At 36.3% G+C, this 20,616-nt stretch overlaps 1 protein-coding gene across 1 annotated transcript; it reads right to left on the bottom strand.

Moving 5' to 3' along the window:
* Window positions 1–5,580: 5,580 nt before the first annotated feature.
* On the bottom strand, window positions 5,581–13,136 carry LOC128226891 (uncharacterized). The gene is made up of 2 exons (XM_052937003.1): window positions 13,063–13,136; window positions 5,581–12,780 (listed from the first exon to the last, which is right to left on the bottom strand). The coding sequence occupies exon 2, from the start codon at window positions 10,198–10,200 to the stop codon at window positions 7,804–7,806; it is 2,397 nt and encodes a 798-aa protein (XP_052792963.1). The 5' UTR covers window positions 10,201–12,780; window positions 13,063–13,136; the 3' UTR covers window positions 5,581–7,803.
* Between the last annotated feature and the right edge of the window lie 7,480 nt (window positions 13,137–20,616).

Raw genomic sequence — 20,616 nt, 5'->3', positions numbered from 1 at the left:
TGGTGATTTGTAAAAATGTTTCTTGATATCATTTTAACTTAAAAACTAGAAATAAAAAATATACATGCATATCTTTATTAGTTAATGAAATTGCTATTCACTTCACAATTGTATTAACAAAATGCTGTTATTCATCATTAACAGTTTAAATTAAGCTGATTATTAACTTAAAATATGATGTTCAAGATGATTGCAGTATATATTGTTGTTGTTTAAATAAATTAATTATTTAATTGTCTTTCATATATAATAATTTAATTGTTTTTCATATATAATAATTGTGGTATTAAACTAAAATTTTACCAAAACCCCTGTTTGTGATAAGTATATTAACAAAAATATACATAGCATATAAGATGTTCTATACACAACTCAATTTTCAAAAAATAGTGGAAAAAATCATAGCTTTTATCCTCAGTTGATGTATTTAAGTATAATTTACATTGCAAGTAATAAATGGTGCTTAAAAGTCAAATATCTTAAAGCTATCAAAGAAACTTTAATAAAAAAGATTCAGTTACAACCCTTTTGCGCAAAATGTATTTAGAAATATCTTCAATTTTTCAGGCAAAACAGTTGTAACTGACTGTTACAACCCTTTTGCGTAAAAATAAATTTAGAAAATTCCTCAATTTTTTGTGCAAAAGGGTTGTAACTGACTGTTTAACAAATATCTCTTTTAGAAATTGAATGCAATGTGTTATTGTGATTTATTCATGAAAAGTACACAAAATTAAAACTATAATTAAAAAACAAAGTGAAAATGATAGGAACTAGGAAAATAAATCAGTTTTTATGCTCTCCTGAACAATTTTCAAATTGTCAGTTACAACCGTTTTGCGCTAAGCCCGCGAGTTCTTGTGGTCAATGGAATTGAGATCTAAATCATGACTAGAAGTAAGAATGGATGGTTTATCGTCCAAAATATCACATTTTCTGTGAATGGAATTATTGACACAATAGGAAAGTTTATCACATTTTTCATCATCAACAGTAACATTGACATTATTTACATTTTCATCAGATACATTTGGTCAACAACAAGTAACAGTATGAGTATTAAATTGGTATTGAGATCAATAGTATGACTAGAGGAAACAACCGGTCAATCATCTAAAATATCATGTTGTCTGACAACAGAAATGGATTTATTTACACAATGAGAAATGACATCACTGTTTTTATCAGTGATAATGTTATGATAAAGAAATGGAATGTTTTTATCATTGATATTTGATGAACAATTTGAACAATAATTATAAGGAACACAGAAAGGTTTCAAAAAAGAACAATTGCAGCAGTAGACGCTCTTCCCATCCTCCCAGTCTGCCTATAGGTATTCCCCGACTCCCGAGATCGTTCAACAAATCTAGGGTGACGTCGACCTTGAGTTCATTGAAAATGTAATCAGGTAACATAATGACATGGTGCACTTTCTTGTACACGCAATGTACATTACTGTCTCTCACAAAACACTTCTCCATGCCAGGGATCTCGGAAACAACCTTCTTTAAACGTAACTTCAGGGGTGTAATGTCATCAGTAATATAGACTGACTGGTAGAATTTGATTGGGGAGAACCTCAACTTTTTTTATGAGTGTAAAGAGGTTTAGAATCATAAAGGATATTGTAATAGTACTGTGTAAACTTCATCCATTTAGGGGGCAAGTTGATATCAATCGAACACCTCGGCCAGTTTCTATCTAGGAGCTTGCCGGAGATGGCCGACATAATGGACAAGTGTCATAATGCCAATGTCTTTTATGACACTTGTCCAAAATGTAACAGCACGACACCCGATACAAAGTTCAGTTAGACATGTTGATGATGTTTTGCTATGCGCACATGCAGAAGGTCTTTGTAGAGTTGGCTGGTCACTTTCCCTTTCCTCCTTCTAGTGACCGGCTTCCGTTTCCCGAACACTGGTACATGAAATGATCTGTTTCACCACACTTACAGCAGTGTCGGCATCTAGTTTGGCCTGTCTTCAAAAAACTATTACGTGTCCATTTTTTTTTCCTTCTCATTTGGCATAGCCAAAACTTCAGGCTGTGAGCTCATTAACCTCCATTCTCACTTACTTCAGTTCTTTAAATATGGTTGTCTCATTTTATGTCACTTTTACGGTCTTTAACTTGGTCTCTCTCTCTCGCGCGCGCTTTTCGGAATAACTATGGAGGGGGGAATCAAAATTCCAGGGGATATGGCATGATGGATTATCAAAATTGTTTTTTAGATTAAAACATGCAGTTGGCAAGCTTTGTGAGTACTGGGCTATTGGCCTTAATGTAAAGAGCTTGGTGAAAACGAGTGTCAAATTCAGAAAATTAAAAAACAACAACCCCTTAAATCATTTGACTGATACTAAGTTGACAGAATGAATAACAAAATTGAGGAATTGTAGGGAAGGAGTGTTGTGGTCCTCCCCAACATCTCTGGTTTGAGATTTTGTGAATAATATCTTTTGAAGACTGTTTGTTGTTTTATCTCAAAATTTATTTACACCATGTTATACAGAATGTGTTAAGAAACAAATTAAACAAACAACTGCATAAGGGGTTAAAGGGAGCTTTATTACTATAATGCCACCACATCCATGGGAAGACGACGCATCTAGTTTAACCATTTATTCGTCATAGATATTGCGGTTAAAAACTGAAAATACACAAGGATACACTTAACAATATGACTGAAATCTTATTTAGGATACAGCATATCACATAGAAAAGAAACTTCTTAATAGTCAAATCAAATTATAGAATTTACACGTAATAGTATAAAATAACCTAGGGTACGAAACGAGTTACGAATCATAATAATAATAATAATAATAATAATAATAATAACTTTATTTATAGAAGGTAACACATTAAGACATAGGCATCATATTATTAAAAACATAACACACGTCTTATTTACAATGCGGCCTTCTGAAAGAACATACACAGACACACACACACACACTAAATAAGATGTGATGCAAATAATTAATACTCAAAACACAAATGTGAAAACACATTTTGAACAATACCGCAAAAATACATATGGTTAAAAAAGCATTATTACATTTTTTCGTCATGGCCTATAACTAGAATTAATGATCGTTTTAACATGTAAAATGCTTTGAATGGGATTTCAGAAAGGTACGTATTAAAATGTAATACGAAAACATAAAGAAACATGAATATAATACATTCATTTAACACATCAATGCTTAATAATACATCAATTTGTACCTAAATGTTAACAAGAAAACTCATCAAAATTGTTTAATTGAGTAAGTAGGACAGTCACACATTTATTTAACACCTTACTCAACAAATACATACGTATAAACTATACCTGTGGTATGCATGGAATTATGCATATAATTTTTACAACGGATTTTGCGATTGATGATGTAAATAGAACTTCTTACAGCAGGTTTTAAATGTCTTTCTCGTGTTAGACTTATGTATTTCTTCTGGTAAAAAATTCCAAACTTTCCCACTGTAGCATGCAAACGAGTGTTTCTTGTATTGTGTTTTATGTCGAAAGTGAGCAATGTCTTGTCGAGTGGAAGATCGTAATCCATATCTTGTGTTGCTAGATATCTTAATAATGTCTCTTATGTAACTCGGTGTAAGATTATTAATAGATTTAAATACCATAACAGCCGTTTGATATCTGCAATGGTATTCAAATTGAAGCCATTCTAATTTTTTAAATAATTCATGCGATGGCGTTCTAATAGGCTTAAAGAGAATAATTTTTGCAGCTCTTTTTTGAAGCAAGGTGATTCTTCTCATATGCGTTTGCTTACTTTTCCCCCAAACGCTACAACAATAGTCAAACATAGGAAGTATATACGATTTATAAAACAATTATCTCATTTGATCCGTTAAAAAATAATTGAGTCTTTTTAAAAGGGCTATCTTTGCAATTACTTTCTTGCAGACAAATTCAACTTGCAGGTTCCACGACAATGATGAATCAATAATAATTCCAAGCAATTTCTTCGAAGTTACATTTTCAATTAGTACTTTGTCTACGAATAAATTGAGTGCACATGCATTTCTTAATTTTGCATTTGAACCCAACAACATGCAATTAGTTTTTTGTGGATGTATTGCCATGTTGTTTACTTTGCACCAATCCGATACCATATCTAAATTTATTTGCAACGTACGTTCAATTTCCTGCGTATTTGAACTTTTTGCATATAGTGTAGTATCATCAGCATATAAGTCAATCATGGAATTTTCAATTTCAAAGGTTATGTCATTAATATATATAAGAAAAAGAATAGGACCAAGAATGGATCCTTGAGGAACTCCAGACCTTATACATCTTCGTGAAGATTGGGAATCACCGAACTTTACAATTTGGTGTCTGTCTTTCAAATATGAAGTTATCAGTTGGACGGAATTATCACTGAAGTTGTATAATTTCAATTTATGTATAAGTATTTGGTGATCTACTAGATCGAACGCCTTTCGTAAATCAAGAAAGAGAGCACCTACATAGTTTCCATTGTCAATTCCATCAATCCAATCATCAATTATTCTTATCAACGCTGTATGACAAGAATGTTTTTCTCGAAACCCAGATTGAAATTCATGTATGACATTCGTATTTTTTAAAAATGTTTTGATTTGATCTGCCAAGTGCCGTTCAAACACCTTTGACAGTGTTGGAAGGATAGAAATTGGTCTATAATTATTTGGATCATTGCGATCAGAAGATTTATATATAGGCAAAACCTTAGCCTCTTTTAATGAGTCTGGGAATATTCCTAGCCGTATGCTATTATTTATAATGGATGTTAGAGGTATAACAATACAATCACCACATTGTTTTAGGATATTAGGCCCTATTCCATCTAATCCTGTAGCTTTCGCCTTATTAAGCTTATCAATATACATTTTTACCTCTAATGGGGTGATGTAAGATATATCAAAGTACTGACCTTTTAGCAAACTATTTAATTTGGTACCAAGTTTTGAAAAATGTGTTTCATCGAACACTGATTTATTGATACAATCGGATATGTCAGTAAAATGCTTATTGAATACATCTAATATTTGTGCATCGCCAACAACATTTATTCCGTTTGTGTGAAGGTATTGTGGTAATATTATACTATTATTGTTAATAGTGTCATTATTATTATTATTCAACTCTCTGAGGTTCTTCCATAACACCCTAGGATCTTTACAGTTTTTTACAGCTTTATTGTAATAATCTTTCTTGGTTTGACGTATTAATCGAGTAACATTATTTCTTGAAAGTCTATATTCCGACCACTGTTTACGCTTTTTGAATCGATTTCTTTCTTTTATAGCCAACCAAATTTCGTCAGTATACCAGGCTGGTTGTGTTTCAAATTTTATTCGTTTTTCTTTCAGTGGCGCATGGTGCGACAACACGTCATTCAGTCGCTTATATAAAACTTCCATGGCTTCATTAGGGTCTTGAATTTGTTCAACCCCATTTATATTTACCTTGTTAAGATCAATGCAGAAGGAAATTTCATTAAAGTTTCTGAAAGACCTATATTTTAATGTATGATGTTTATGCGTGTTTTCTGAAACCTTTTGTAAACGGGCAGCTCTAGTGAAACAAACTGGAAAGTGGTCACTTATACTTAGACTTGATACAAATGCTTCACATACTCGATCAACTGAGTTCGTATATACATGATCTATAATAGAAGATGTTTTCTCTGTTACCCTTGTAGGAACATCTATAAGCTGGTTTAATCCGTATTTTATAATACAATCCTGCCATGCGGTAATTTTAAATGACCCACATTCGGCATTATAATTTATGTTAATGTCTCCTATGATATGATACTCTAAATTTAAGTCTTCAACATTCTTTAACTGATTACTGAACATATTAATCCATTCTAACTTACTATCAGGTGGTCGATAAATGAAACACACTAGAAATGGTTTGGCATTGCAAAAACATACTTCAATCCAAATTGCTTCAATGTGTTCAGACTCAAACTCTTTTCTGCGAATGAATGGGATATTTTCTCTTATGTACACCAATATGCCACCGCCCTTTTTAGTGCGAACGAATCGAACGAGGTTGGGTACGAATCCGGCTTCGGAACGAATGTGAGGGTTTTCAGAGTATACGGTCAAAATCTAACTATACAGAAAGTTATAAGGAATAATATAAGACATATTGATGCAGTAAACTTACACTGTGAGGGGCTATAGGACTAGAATTTGCTTGTTTTAGACTCGTGGTGCAGAGCGCACCCGACACGACGGAACGTCAAAAAACCAAAACAAACGAGTTGCACTCAACAGTTAACAAATCGACAGTGGTCTGTAAATAACCAGTAAAACTTAGCCCCGAGTGTAACTTCAAATTATCAAATTTAAACAAGAAAACATTACTTAATACTGAATAAAGATAATAGAAAACAAACATGGAACTTCAGTTCCAGTACACTCCCCGTCTGGTATTCTAATACCAAATTTTTAACCTAATACAACAGCATATATAGAGATTCACATATTAAACCCAAGACAAAAAAGCTATATCTTTGAACTTAATCACCTTAAAGTACAAGTCCTAATTAAACAAAACAAAATGACCAAGATACAAAGCATCAGTAAAGAAACTGAAATTATAAAGTTCATACATTAGTGTTAATTTTAATAAAACTTCACTAACAAGTGTATATGAAAATACATAAATTTGACCTACTTTTACAAAATAAAGAAATATAATGTTACTTAAGTTTCTTACTATGAGAGTAATTATAATTGACAGTTAAATATTGACTATTAAAAACAATAGATCCAAACCCTAATTTAAACAATATTGAAGCCAATACATGTATCTTATAACAAATGAAAGCATGTATGCAAAACAATAAGACATATTCTAATCAGCACTCAAAATTGTCTCACATTTATGTTTGTGTATGTAGATAAACTGACTTATTTTGAGAAAGTACATCAATCCACTAGGAGTACCAACTCCGTGATTGGTCTAACATAATTTACACATTTTTTGTCTTTAACGATGCGTACTTCCACTGAACGAATGTTTGAGTCACTTCCACTTTGGAAGACACGAACAACGATTCCCAATGGCCAATGGTTTCGATGTTCTTCAACATCCTTAACAAGAACATCGTCTCCGGTTTTCAAATTTTCTAGAACACTTGGCCACTTTCGCCGTGTTTGCGAAGTTTGAAGGTATCCGTTACGCCACTGTTTCCAGAAAGTGTTTGCCATCACCTGAAAGTACTTCCATTGCGGTTTGTATATGTCCCTCATACTCAGGGTTGAGTCCAATCCTTCCAAAGGTTACTTCTTCTGGGTTAGCAGCATTCCCGGGGTCATTATTTCAGGATCGTCTGGGTCCGTAGAGATTGAAGCAATAGGTCGGGAGTTGATAATCGCACACACTTCACACATGAATGTTCACAAAATGTCATGAGTCAACTTTTGCGCGTGTGTCTTCAGGAGCATAGAGTCTAGGATTCTACGCGTGAGTCCAATGATTCTCTCCCACACTCCTCCCATGTGTGACGAGTGTGGAGGGTTGAATTTCCAAGTTATCTTCGAGTCGTGAAGGTATTTCTTTACAGGTCCATCTTCTACACAAATACCTTCGGCTTTGAGATCATCAAGCGCCCCAATGAAATTCGTACCACGATCTGATCGAACCTCTTTGACTGGTCCTCTTATGGCTACAAATCTTCTAAATGCATTTATGAAGGCTGAACTGCTTAACTCTTCAATAACTATAATATGCACTGCCCTAGTACTCAAGCATGTGAAAAGCATGCCCTATCTTTTACTTTCTGCAAGTCCGCCTCTGATCTTGCGGGCAACAATGTACCATGGTCCAAATGTATCTACGCCAATCACTGTAAAGGGAGCACTTGGAGTAACTCTGTCTTCAGGTAGGTCGGACATGTATTGACTTTGAAATTTACCACGCTGTCTTTTGCAGATGACACACTCATGAATAGTACTGGAAATAAGTCTCTTCGCACCAATAATCCAGAAGCCATTGTTAAGCAAAGTGGATTCATTAAGTAGTCTGCCTTGGTGTTGAACTTTCTCGTGGAAATGTCTCACAAGAAGAAGAGCTATGTGAGACTTCTTCGGGATGATGATTGGCTGTTTGCTGTTAGACAGAACATCTGCCTTTGTTAATCTGCCACCAACACGCAAGACACCTTTCTTGTCTAGAAATGGACTCAATGTAGACAAACTGCTACTTGCAGGTACAGCTCTCTTGCTAAACAATAACTGAATTTCCTTTTCATAACTGCTCTCTTGAACTGTACGTACAATGAAGTTTTCTGCTTCAATGTGACTCGTAACGACCTCAGGTTTTGCTACTTTTTTGTGATCTTTACACGACCTTTTCAAGAGCGCGAATGCTCTCACCAAAGACTGCCAAGTAGAAAACTTTTCAAACTTGCTAGTTATACTGGATTCAACGTTCACTGTTTTCCTCGTGAGAACTTCAGGACGAATCTCACTGTCATTTTCAGGGTTGATCAGGTCATAGTTCTTGGACTCTTCGATGTTATCCTCTATCTGAAGCTCATGATCTTTCAGAAGAGGAGGACCTTTGATCCACGTACTGTCGCTAACATCTAGGCAAACTGGTCGACATCTGGTTGCACAATCGGCAGGATTACGGGTCGTTGAAATGTACTGCCATTGCTCTGGTGTAGATACATTCAATATTCTTTCAACACGATTTCTCACATACGTGTAGAATCTCCTAGTTTCGTTGCAAATGTATCCTAGCACCACTTTGCTATCAGTAAAGAATGTCATAGAAGCTATCGGTATGTCTAACTGCTTAGATATTATAACAGCTAACTCAGTGGCTAAAACTGCGCCGCACAGTTCCAACCTAGGAATACTATGTCCTTGTGTAGGGGCTAACTTCGCTTTTCCTAACAGAAACCCAGAACTGGATTCACCAACTTGGTCGGTCACTTTCAAATAAGAAACTGCAGCAATAGCTACTTCTGAAGCATCTGAGAAGATATTCACTGAACTCTTCTTTGCTGTACTGAAGGAAATCGTAGTGTAGGCACGAGGAATAGCAATTGTCTCTGTGTTTTGTAAGGACTGCTTCCATTCAAGCCATCTCATCTCATGGCTTGGTGGGAGAGGAGCATCCCAGTCTACACCGGATGGTGTAGCTTCACGTAGTAGTATCTTGCCAGTTATGGTTATCGGAGCGATGAAACCAAGGGGATCATAGATACTGTTCACCATGGAAAGTACGCCTCTTCTGGTGAAAGGCTTGTTTTCCATTTCGATATTGAAGATGAAGGTGTCCTTCTTCAAGTCCCAGGCCAATCCGAGACTTCGCAGGGCAGGAAGAGGATCTACACTAAGATCTAGTGATTTTAAATCACCTCCAAGGTCGTCCTGAGGGAAGGCGTGCATTACAGCGACATTGTTTGATGCAATTTTATGTAGCCGAATGTTTCCACCATCACGTAAAGCTGTCTGAGTTCTTTTCATTGTAACTATTGCTTGATCAACAGTAGGCTTAGACGTTAAACATTCATCTACATAAAAGTCCTTGTTAACCAGATTTTGAATGTCTTTTTCAGCAGTTTGTACAGCTTTGCGTAGACCATATGTAGCAACAGATGGGGAAGCACAGTTTCCAAATATGTGAACACACATTCTATATTCAATGAGTTCTTTGTCAGGATCGTTATCTCTGTACCACAGAAAACGAAGGAAATCAAGATGCTCATGAGTGACTCGAAAGCGATAGAACATCTGCTCTACATCGGCAGAAACAGCGACTTCGTCTCTACGGAATCTGAGAAGAATTCCTAGCAGGCTGTTTATCATGTCAGGGCCTGACATGAGAACACTGTTCAATGAGATATTCTGGTAGACTGCCGACGAATCGAATACACCTCTTATCTGTCCAGGTTTATTCGGGTTGTAGACGCCAAATAGTGGAAGATACCAACACTCTTGTTGAATAGCACAGGGTGCAACTTCAGCAGCTCCGCTATCGATGACCTTGCCCATAAAGGTGACAAAATGCTGTCTCTTGACCGAATTGTTCTTCAAGCTATTATCTAGGATTTGAGCTCGGCGCCACGCCTGTGCTCTGTTGTTAGGTAGCTCGGGTCTGTCATCCTTGAATGGAAGAGGTGCAGTCCAGAAGCCATTCTGGTCACGTTCCATTTAAGAGTCCATAAGTTTTACAAACTGTTTGTCTTCTGCAGAGAGTCCAGTCGTATCGTCATCAACTGTTCGAACAAACAAGGTATCATCAAGCGACTGAAAATCAGGACCTTGATTTTCCTTTATATTCAGGTTGAATTGGCATGGTTTGATGTGTGTGCCTCTGCCATAGGGCATGATGTAGGTCTTGTACACGGAGACATCTTCGTTTGTGTGGACGCGCCCTGAACACACCTCTCCCACTATTACCCAACCAAGCGCTAACTTTTGAGCGAACGGAGTGCCACGGGATCCAATGGCTTGGTCCATAACATGGTGGGCTTCAGGAACATCACGTCCTATAAGAAGCTGCACCTTGCAGTCTCCTTGTAGGTTAGGAATTGTATCTGCAATGTGGTTCAGATGACTATACGCTCTTGCCACGTCTGGAGTGGGTATCTCTGATATTCGTTTGGAATATCATCGCACTCTATGACTCGAGGAACATCAATCCCTGTGGAACCATCAATCGATTTAACACATATATCGCTAGTGTGTCTACCAAACTTTGTAGCACGGCCATTGCATGACGATAACGTGTACGGAGTGGTCTGTCCATAAATACTCAATTTATCAAATAGTTTGACAGTACCCAAGCTACAGTTGCTTTGATCGTCAATGATAACATATGCCCTGCCAGCCTTTTCAAATTGTCCTTTTGGATATATGTCGACAAGAACAGTTTTACTACACGACCTCCCGATGAGTGTATCGCCACACAAAGTCGTGCACTTTGCTGTAACGTCCTGTTGGTTCTGCGTCTCCCCGCCGTGAAGTGCTGCAACGTGACCTTTTCCACAAATGGAGCATTTCACGGCAACTCGACAGTCCCTTGCGTTTAACTGAATCTAAACACTTGAAACAAAATGTTCTTCTCTCTAACAATTCGTTTTTTCTCTTCCAATGTTTTTTGAAGAAATGTTCTACATTGCAACAGGGAGTGCTGTGCATCATGTATAGGGCAACGTTTTATGGTGGCTGCATTTTGATCAGTGTTGGTTTCCTTTTCTTTGGGTAGAGATTGGACTTCTTCAGTTTTTCTTGCAAATACTTTAAATGGTTTGGAAATTTCAGGCTTTTGTTCACACATGTATTGGAAAGCTGGATCGTTTTCGGTTCTGCTTATTTCCCTCACAAAATTCACAAAGAAGCTGAACGGTGGAAACATTACTTGGTGGTTGTGGTTGTACTGAGATGCTCTATTTATCCTGTAGGTTGTATGGTAGTTTGGAAACTATGGGATTCACTCCGGACGATGAATCGAAATATGAAAACATCATTGTGTACACAGGATTAGCTTTTAGATACTGGATCTCACACAAAATGTCTAACAGGTCGTAGAGCCTTTTGTAGTCTTTTGATATTTTTGTGAAACTATTCAATTTCTTTTTGATAGAAACCTCAACCAACTCTGGCCTTCCATACATTTCTTCAAGGCGAATCCAAATTTCATCCCTAGCATAGCTCCGCTCATGGGCATTTGCCGTTTTGATGCTTATGGCATATTTGGATGATTCTGCACCAAGATATTTGATAAGAAGATCTGTTTCTTCTGCAGGTGATGCGTCCAGTTCATTCATTACTGATTTGAAAGTACCTTTCCAAGATTGGAATGTCTCTGGTGTATCTCTGAAATTAGACAGCCTTGCAACTAAAAGGTCCTTTTTTAACAAGAATTTTGTTATGTCCATGGGAAAGTTTACATCGCTTCTTGTGTCATGTGCATGTGTCACAGGATTATTGTTAAGGTACAGGTCTACCTTCTCTTTGGGATTTTCAAACTGAACTGGTAACTGTTTATCTGATTTACTAGTTTCACTGCTTGAGTCACTTGTGTCTGCATTCTCTTGTTTGACTTTAAGCAGATTTAACTCAGCTTCAATCTCTGTTCTTTTCCTGATTTCACTTGCTTGTTCTATTTGAAACCTTTCTTCTATCGCGGCCTTTTCTCTTAATAACTGAAATTCCTTTTCCGCATATTCCATCTTTCTCCTGTACACAGAACTTGAACTTTTCTTTGAACTTTTAACAGACATTTTTTCGCTAAACAATACAATCAAGTGGTCAATGTGGTTCATAAATTGAGTTATAACCCTTCTTATCTCTTTTCCATGTTCATGTAACTATGTAAATTGTTTTGTACTGTCTTTTGTGCCAGTTCGCGTCAAATACTCTTCAAATTCACCATAAATGTTTTCAAACTTTGCTGTTAAGTCTTAAAGTTCCTTTTTCCTTTCTGTCAAAACTTTAATATCACTTTCATCAATTTGTTTTGCTATGCAAACGTTTATATTATCTTGCATCGACTTGATCTTAGCTTTGTAGGCGTCAACTTTTTCTTCATATTGCGCCATTGCTTTTGGCGTAAGTGTTCTTATTCTTTTCATTTACAGGTAGTAGAACTTGCGATGACTTGCCAATACTCGAAACAGTTGCAAACTCCACTTGCCAACAGTTTTTTAACTATAATGCCACCGCATCCATGGGAAGATGACGCATCTAGTTTAACCATTTATTCGTCATAGATATTGCGGTTAAAAACTGAAAATACACAAGGATACACTTAACAATATGACTGAAATCTTATTTAGGATACAGCAAATCACATAGAAAAGAAACTTCTTAATAGTCAAATCAAATTATAGAAATTACATGTAATAGTATAAAATAACCTAGGGTACGAAACGAGTTACGTATCGAACGAGGTTGGGTACGAATCCGGCTTCGGAACGAATGTGAGGGTTTTCAGAGTAAACGGTCAAAATCTAACTATACAGAAAGTTATAAGGAATAATATAAGACATATTGATGCAGTAAACTTACACTGTGAGGGGCTATAGGACTAGAATTTGCTTGTTTTAGACTCGTGGTGCAGAGCGCACCCGACACGACGGAACCTCAAAAAACCAAAACAATCGATTAGCACTCAACAGTTTACAAATTGACAGTGGTCTGTAAATAACCAGTAAAACTTAGCCCCGAGTGTAACTTCAAATTATCAAATTTAAACAAGAAAACATTACTTAATACTGAATAAAGATAATAGAAAACAAACATGGAACTTCAGTTCCAGTACAATTACATAAACTAAACTATTGCTCCAAACTACAGAAGCGCGCGAACAATACATATATAAAGCAGAGGCAAAATATAATATTGTTGGGAGGTGTCTTTTGCGGTCGGGTTGCGGTATTTATAGTTTGAGCCGAATGGGCAGGTTCCTTTTGCTTTAAAGATGCGACAGTCCTCACGATTAGACTTAAACTGACTCCCTTGCAATGGGACTCAAGGGCGTTTTGGCACGAGAATTTGTATTTCCATATGCGACGAGAAGGTTCCCCAACAGAATGAATGTTCGGCCTGCAACTCCCGGTATGAATAATCGAAATTGAGGACACTGTTCCATTCATAACCGCAAATTCAAATATCTTGGTGGCATAAGTCAAATAGTACTCGATTTCAGCTCTAATGGTAGTTGGTTTGTACTAAGAAGATGATTTAGCACGCCCCTGTTGCCTGCCCCCCATTCCTCTAGAAATATTTCTAGATATGGTTGGTCTTCGTCTGTCCTCAACACAAGAGTATCTGGTTGGTCTTGCCCAGACCCCAAAATGATTTTTTTGCGACGGGTTTGACGTTGGCTCTTTGTCTTTTTGGACAGAAACTGCGTAAAGTGCTTTGCCTTCTTCGTTATTGATTTCATTGAAAGAAACGTGGGGGTCCATGAAGTGTCTGTTCCATTTGGAGGAGAAGGACATGTAGCACTTATCTCATCAGAAGTAAGAAGGGCATCAAGTGTCTTACCTGCCCCTGTAAGAATGTCCCTGGTACAGTCAAATCCGGCTGCTTTTGTGTTCACTGACACAGTTTGGCAAGTACTGTCACCGTTTCGCCTTTTCACATCCTGCATGATTATTTTCACTGCTCCTAATGGAATGCTTCCTTTGTAACCAACTCTTCCTGTCTCAGCGTCTGCGACACCTTATGCGACAGTTTCTGGGTAGCTACCCATTCATCAAAATTAAATCCCTCCACCGCGAGGTGTCTTCTTCTAATCATTAATTTTCATATATATATGTCCTACAACAACACTTGTTTCTTTATATCACACATTAAAATAAAACTCTTAAACATTTAATTTAAAAATATGTTAAGCGTCCAGTCTGATATTCAGTGCGCATGTAATGACTAGCATGGAGCATGGAATTGGCTCCCAGAAAACCCATCAGAGGTCACATGACCAGAAGGTGTGAAAAAGGGGGCGCCAGCAGTAGTTTGTCTGAATACAATTAAGTAGCTTAATTAAACGAATTATACAAACATATGAGGAAATATTTACAATATGTTATTACACAAGATTTTACACAAAAATGCATGGTTGTACAAAATTGGTGACATGACAAGGTAGAATACAATACATGAATAAATCCATTTGTTATGCATATTGTCACATTTGGTATTCTCCCTAAAATCTAGAAAATTCTTTGTCTATGAGCTTCCAAAGTAGTGGTGTTGTAGGTGGGGTGTCATTTTTGCATCAGATACCATGAATTTGATTTAGTAAAAACATCTAACTCCACGGGTTCTGGTGTTTGTGGTATTTGTGATGTCTGAACATCTTTCTTCTTCGGGGATGGTGTTGTTTGTGTGCTTTTAGTATTAACTAGTGTTTTTATCATGGACTCTATTTCGTCTCTGTCATTATCTGAATAAGACTGTAAAAGACTGTAAATCTTCCTCCTCGAAGGGTTGTAGTTTGTCGTCTAGTCGATTACTTGTGCATTTTCTTCGTCATCTATTTTCGTGGCTATGTTCATATTCGTCCATATATACTACATACCTTCTGTTTCTGGTAGGGTTTTCTCGGTCACTATTTCCTTCAATTGTCTGAATATTAACCTGAAATAGTGTGGGTTGGCTTGTTTGTCGACTTTCTTCGTTTAAAGTCGTCTGATTTGCGGAGATGTAGGAAGGCAGACATTCTGTTGATAAAGGCTGACCAGTGTTCTGGAGTGAAAATATTCTGTGCGGGTTTTCCTTTTATGTTAATGTGTTCTGTGTGGTTTTCCTTAAATGTTAATGTATAAGTCCACGCCTGTGAACACCAGTTGTATATATTGTTCCTCGCTCTTTTGTGTTGCGATGGTCAATTCTGGTATGACTATAATGTCTTTCCCTTCCCTAAATTTGCCACGAAAAAGGACGTGGTAAATGGGTGGCAGTTGGAGGAGTATTGGAACGACGTGGCACTTGGTGTAAAATGAGGAAAAATTTTAGAAGATGGGACTCTCATCTAATTTTCATCATTTTCCATCAAATGTCACCCTAACGTGGCAGTTGGTGGAGTATTGGAAAGTTTTCCACCAAGTGCCACGTGGTAAATATTTACACCAACTGCCACCCCAATTAAGATTTTCTTGATGGCTTCAGGAGGTGCCTCAAGACAATTCTAATCAACTCCTTGCTGACTTCCTTACTTCTACAATGCAGTCTGAAAATACAGGAAAACAATTGCTATGAACACACTAGTGAATTATTAATGGTGATACATACCAAATAATCTACTTGTTATTTTGGGTTAATACACTTTACAGCAGGAGTTGGTAGCAGATGAATTTACTAAATGATGCATGTTTACTACAGGTAACACCCCCACCCCCATATAACAGATCTTATCACTTTACAGAGTATATAAATTGTCAAGAGCAATGCATTAAATCCTGACCTTTTTATATCATGTTACTGCCATGCCATCAAACTTGCATAAGCCACAAAAAAAATCCTTGCTTACCTTCCAAAAAAATTAGTTTTGAATGATCAGTACAGTCAGTGCAGGCCTCACATCCCCTGATGTGATCTTCTTTCCGATGAGGCTCCTCCCATTGGTTTCCTCTTTTGAGAAAAATAGGCGGAACACTCTTGCGGTCGCCTTTTTTTATTCTTTTGGCGTTTTGCCTCCTCCAGAATTTGGACCTAAATTTAAAAATAGATTTGATGGCAATTATATAAAGGAAAGTAAAAAGCAGTTTGAAACAGTACAAAGAAATTAAACCAAAAATTGAACTTTAGGAAGCAGATCATAAATTTAAAAATTTAAAAAAAATGCTAAATAAAAGAAATTAAATGAAGTTTTATATATCATTCTTATGCATATAATCAAAGTATATTTTAATAAGAGACCCTTAATTATATATTTATATCAAAGTTTATCTGTTATTTCAAAGTTGAAATAGGTGCATTACTCTACACTTATTTAAGCAAGAGTCATCAGCTTTGCTACGCATGTTAACTTTCTCTGGCCATCTTAATTTAGAACTGTTGTTTGAGTGATGGACAAGGTTGGCTTAATAAAGTCTAACTTTGACAATATTTCAGCTTATTTTATAAGGTGATTATGAGATGTAAACAAATGTTTGAGTGTTATCTTTGCATATACCTTTAAATATCCTGCATAAGACCCCGTCATCAAGATGGAAGATGTAGGTGTAGTAGGAGTAGACAGAGTTGTAAGAGTAGGATTGGAACATTCAGATGTTTGGGGCTGGCCTTCCTCCGAGGCTGACATGTGCGAGTCCTCAGTCCCGTTATCATCATGTTCAACATACATGAAATTCTGAGAAAAGATATTTTAATCTTTATTTTACAAAAAAAATAATTTCATTTTGGTTTGTATCCAAAAGGACAAGTTCAAGATATTATTTTACTGTGTAAACAAAATATATTATAATTCTTATATTGCTTGGAGTCTATAATTGCACTTAAAAATATAATAATATTCACTAATCTTTAACACTGCAATTCACCTGCTGAGTATCATGTTGATTTCGGAACTTTTCTTGTCGTTCTGCCTTTATGGTCAGTTCATTCAAACAGTATCAAACTACAATATTTATGATTCATCAAGAAACATGCACCGGAAATCAAGATTTATTTTATCAAGTTTTTCACACAACAAAACATTTTTTCAAAGATTAAATATTAAAAATATGATTGAAACACAATCCTGGTTAGATTCTAGTCCACTTAAGATGCAAGTTTAATTGGTGTTCACCCTATAATACCATACCAGCGGCTAGAGAACTAACAAAAAGAAATGATAACAATTCTAGAAAAAACAAACCTGGATGTCACTCCACATTCTGTCGACACCAAAACTCAACAGTCAGCACATTGACTTTGGAGTTGGCTAAACTCTTGCCAAGAAAGCATGATTCACTACATGGGGTTGATTGCGTCCTCCTTGGGGATCTCCTTATCTCGAAGGCACTGTCTCCCCCCCCCCCCCCCCCCCCTAGTTGCTGTAGGCTTGACTTTACAAGCGGCCCAGTTTCATCACTAAAATATAAATAATAGTTTATACACTTTTAATTTCAAATTGAACTGCCATGCCATCAAACTTGCATAAGCCACAAAAAAAATCCTTGCTTACCTTCCAAAAAAATTAGTTTTGAATGATCAGTACAGTCAGTGCAGGCCTCACATCCCCTGATGTGATCTTCTTTCCGATGAGGCTCATCCCATTGGTTTCCTCTTTTGAGAAAAATAGGCGGAACACTCTTGCGGTTGCCTTTTTTTTATTCTTTTGGCGTTTTGCCTCCTCCAGAATTTGGACCTAAATTTAAAAATAGATTTGATGGCAATTATATAAAGGAAAGTAAAAAGCAGTTTGAAACAGTACAAAGAAATTAAACCAAAAATTGAACTTTAGGAAGCAGATCATAAATTTAAAAATTTAAAAAAAATGCTATATAAAAGAAATTTAATGAAGTTTTATATATCATTCTTATGCATATAATCAAAGTATATTTTAATAAGAGACCCTTAATTATATATTTATATCAAAGTTTATCTGTTATTTCAAAGTTGAAATAGGTGCATTACTCTACACTTATTTAAGCAAGAGTCATCAGCTTTGCTACGCATGTTAACTTTCTCTGGCCATCTTAATTTAGAACTGTTGTTTGAGTGATGGACAAGGTTGGCTTAATAAAGTCTAACTTTGACAATATTTCAGCTTATTTTATAAGGTGATTATGAGATGTAAACAAATGTTTGAGTGTTATCTTTGCATATACCTTTAAATATCCTGCATAAGACCCCGTCATCAAGATGGAAGATGTAGGTGTAGTAGGAGTAGACAGAGTTGTAAGAGTAGGATTGGAACATTCAGATGTTTGGGGCTGGTCTTCCTCCGAGGCTGACATGTGCGAGTCCTCAGTCCCGTTATCATCATGTTCACCATACATGAAATTCTGAGAAAAGATATTTTAATCTTTATTTTACAAAAAAAATAATTTCATTTTGGTTTGTATCCAAAAGGACAAGTTCAAGATATTATTTTACTGTGTAAACAAAATATATTATAATTCTTATATTGCTTGGAGTCTATAATTGCACTTAAAAATATAATAATATTCACTAATCTTTAACACTGCAATTCACCTGCTGAGTATCATGTTGATTTCGGAACTTTTCTTGTCGTTCTGCCTTTATGGTCAGTTCATTCAAACAGGATCAAACTACAATATTTATGATTCATCAAGAAACATGCACCGGAAATCAAGATTTATTTTATCAAGTTTTTCACACAACAAAACATTTTTTCAAAGATTATATATTAAAAATATGATTGAAACACAATCCTGGTTAGATTCTAGTCCACTTAAGATGCAAGTTTAATTGGTGTTCACCCTATAATACCATACCAGCGGCTAGAGAACTAACAAAAAGAAATGATAACAATTCTAGAAAAAACAAACCTGGATGTCACTCCACATTCTGTCGACACCAAAACTCAACAGTCAGCACATTGACTTTGGAGTTGGCTAAACTCTTGCCAAGAAACGCATGATTCACTACATGGGGTTGATTGCGTCCTCCTTGGGGATCTCCTTATCTCGAAGGCACTGTCTCCACCCCCCCCCCCCACCCCCACCCCCCAACCCAGTAGCTGTAGGCTTGACCTTACAAGCGGCCCAGTTACATCACTAAAATATAATTAATAGACTTTTAATTTAAAATTGAACAATTTTAGCCTTTAATATTTGAATATCTTTTATGTATTCAACAGAGATAGACTATTGTGACAAATTGACCTCATAAAAGAGCGTTTTCTTATTTTGATGGATTACTATTTAACTGATAAATTACACTCATTTTCAAACACTAACCTTGACAACATGGTAAAAATATTTCACTCGTTATTTTAATTAAACATTCCTGCTGCATTGTTCTTATGTAGTACTTCAATAACTTAGGTTGTTGGAGCAATAAGAATTAAGTACCGATACCAACACGTGACTTCGACTTTCGGTCCAGCCAATCCCAGGTTGTATCATCACTGTCCAGCAGGGACAAACTACTAGTTAGACCCCTTTCAACTGCCCCCACACCATGGGGACATGTTAGATGAGGCCAATTCCCCTCTATTTTAAGTGTGAAAAATGTCACTCTAAATATTCTTAACACTTTCAGCCAAGCTACATTTATTTCTGTCTTAAAATAAATGTAATGCTATTCTATTATAAACACTGGCAGGAGTACCGCCGAGTAAACGCCAAAGGCAACCAATTTCTTTTGCCTTTTTTCCTTCCATATTCCTGTCTTTTTCCTAACCGTTAACTCTATTCTACCAGTTTGTTTTCATCTACAGATGGCCTTGTAGTTTCGTTCTTGCATTTTGTGATCTTCTTCCAGAGCCTGGGACCCTTTAGCAATAACTCAATCCCAGTTCACACTAACCCACAGTGGTCGGACTGCACTGCGTCAAGGGGGAGGAAAAATCCCGCTACTTCGTCCTCCCAGCACCTCTCTAGACCCTCCCCAAAAAGGTTAGACCATACTGGGTCTAGAGGAAGCTCCTGTACCTCCGGGACAGGGGTGCTGTTTTCTGGTCATTGGTTCAAGATATATTTAAGAGGATTGAGTTCACATGAATTTACTTCAAGAATGTCCCAGTTAATTGTAGACTCCATTTCAATTACTTCAATTTTTCATACCAAACTTCTTTGTTCTTATCTGAAACTGACATATTAACCTGTCGTTAAATAACATTGACTCACTGACATCCTTAACACTTGCATCAAACTGCATGTTTTGCATTAAAAATGAAGACTTATCTGTCAACAATTGGCCAAAGCTAGAATCACCAAGACTCTTGTTTTTATATACATCCAAAGTTGAATCTGACATCTTTTGTTGTTGAGAAGTTTCATCTGACTGGTTACTACTGCTCTTAACAGGAGAGCATCTCACTATATATAATTTACATCTTGATGAATAAAGATGGTTTGATTTTACTTCTATATAATCTACAGATTTTAGATTTTTCACCTTTCGTCATTTAAAGAGCACATATAGCTTTCCCATTCAGTGCTA

This window comes from Mya arenaria, chromosome 3 (genome assembly GCF_026914265.1).
Source record: "Mya arenaria isolate MELC-2E11 chromosome 3, ASM2691426v1".
In the NCBI taxonomy this organism is placed as follows: domain Eukaryota; kingdom Metazoa; phylum Mollusca; class Bivalvia; order Myida; family Myidae; genus Mya; species Mya arenaria.
Note: the sequence above shows the minus strand (reverse complement) of the source record. Positions and strands in the feature narration are given on the sequence as shown.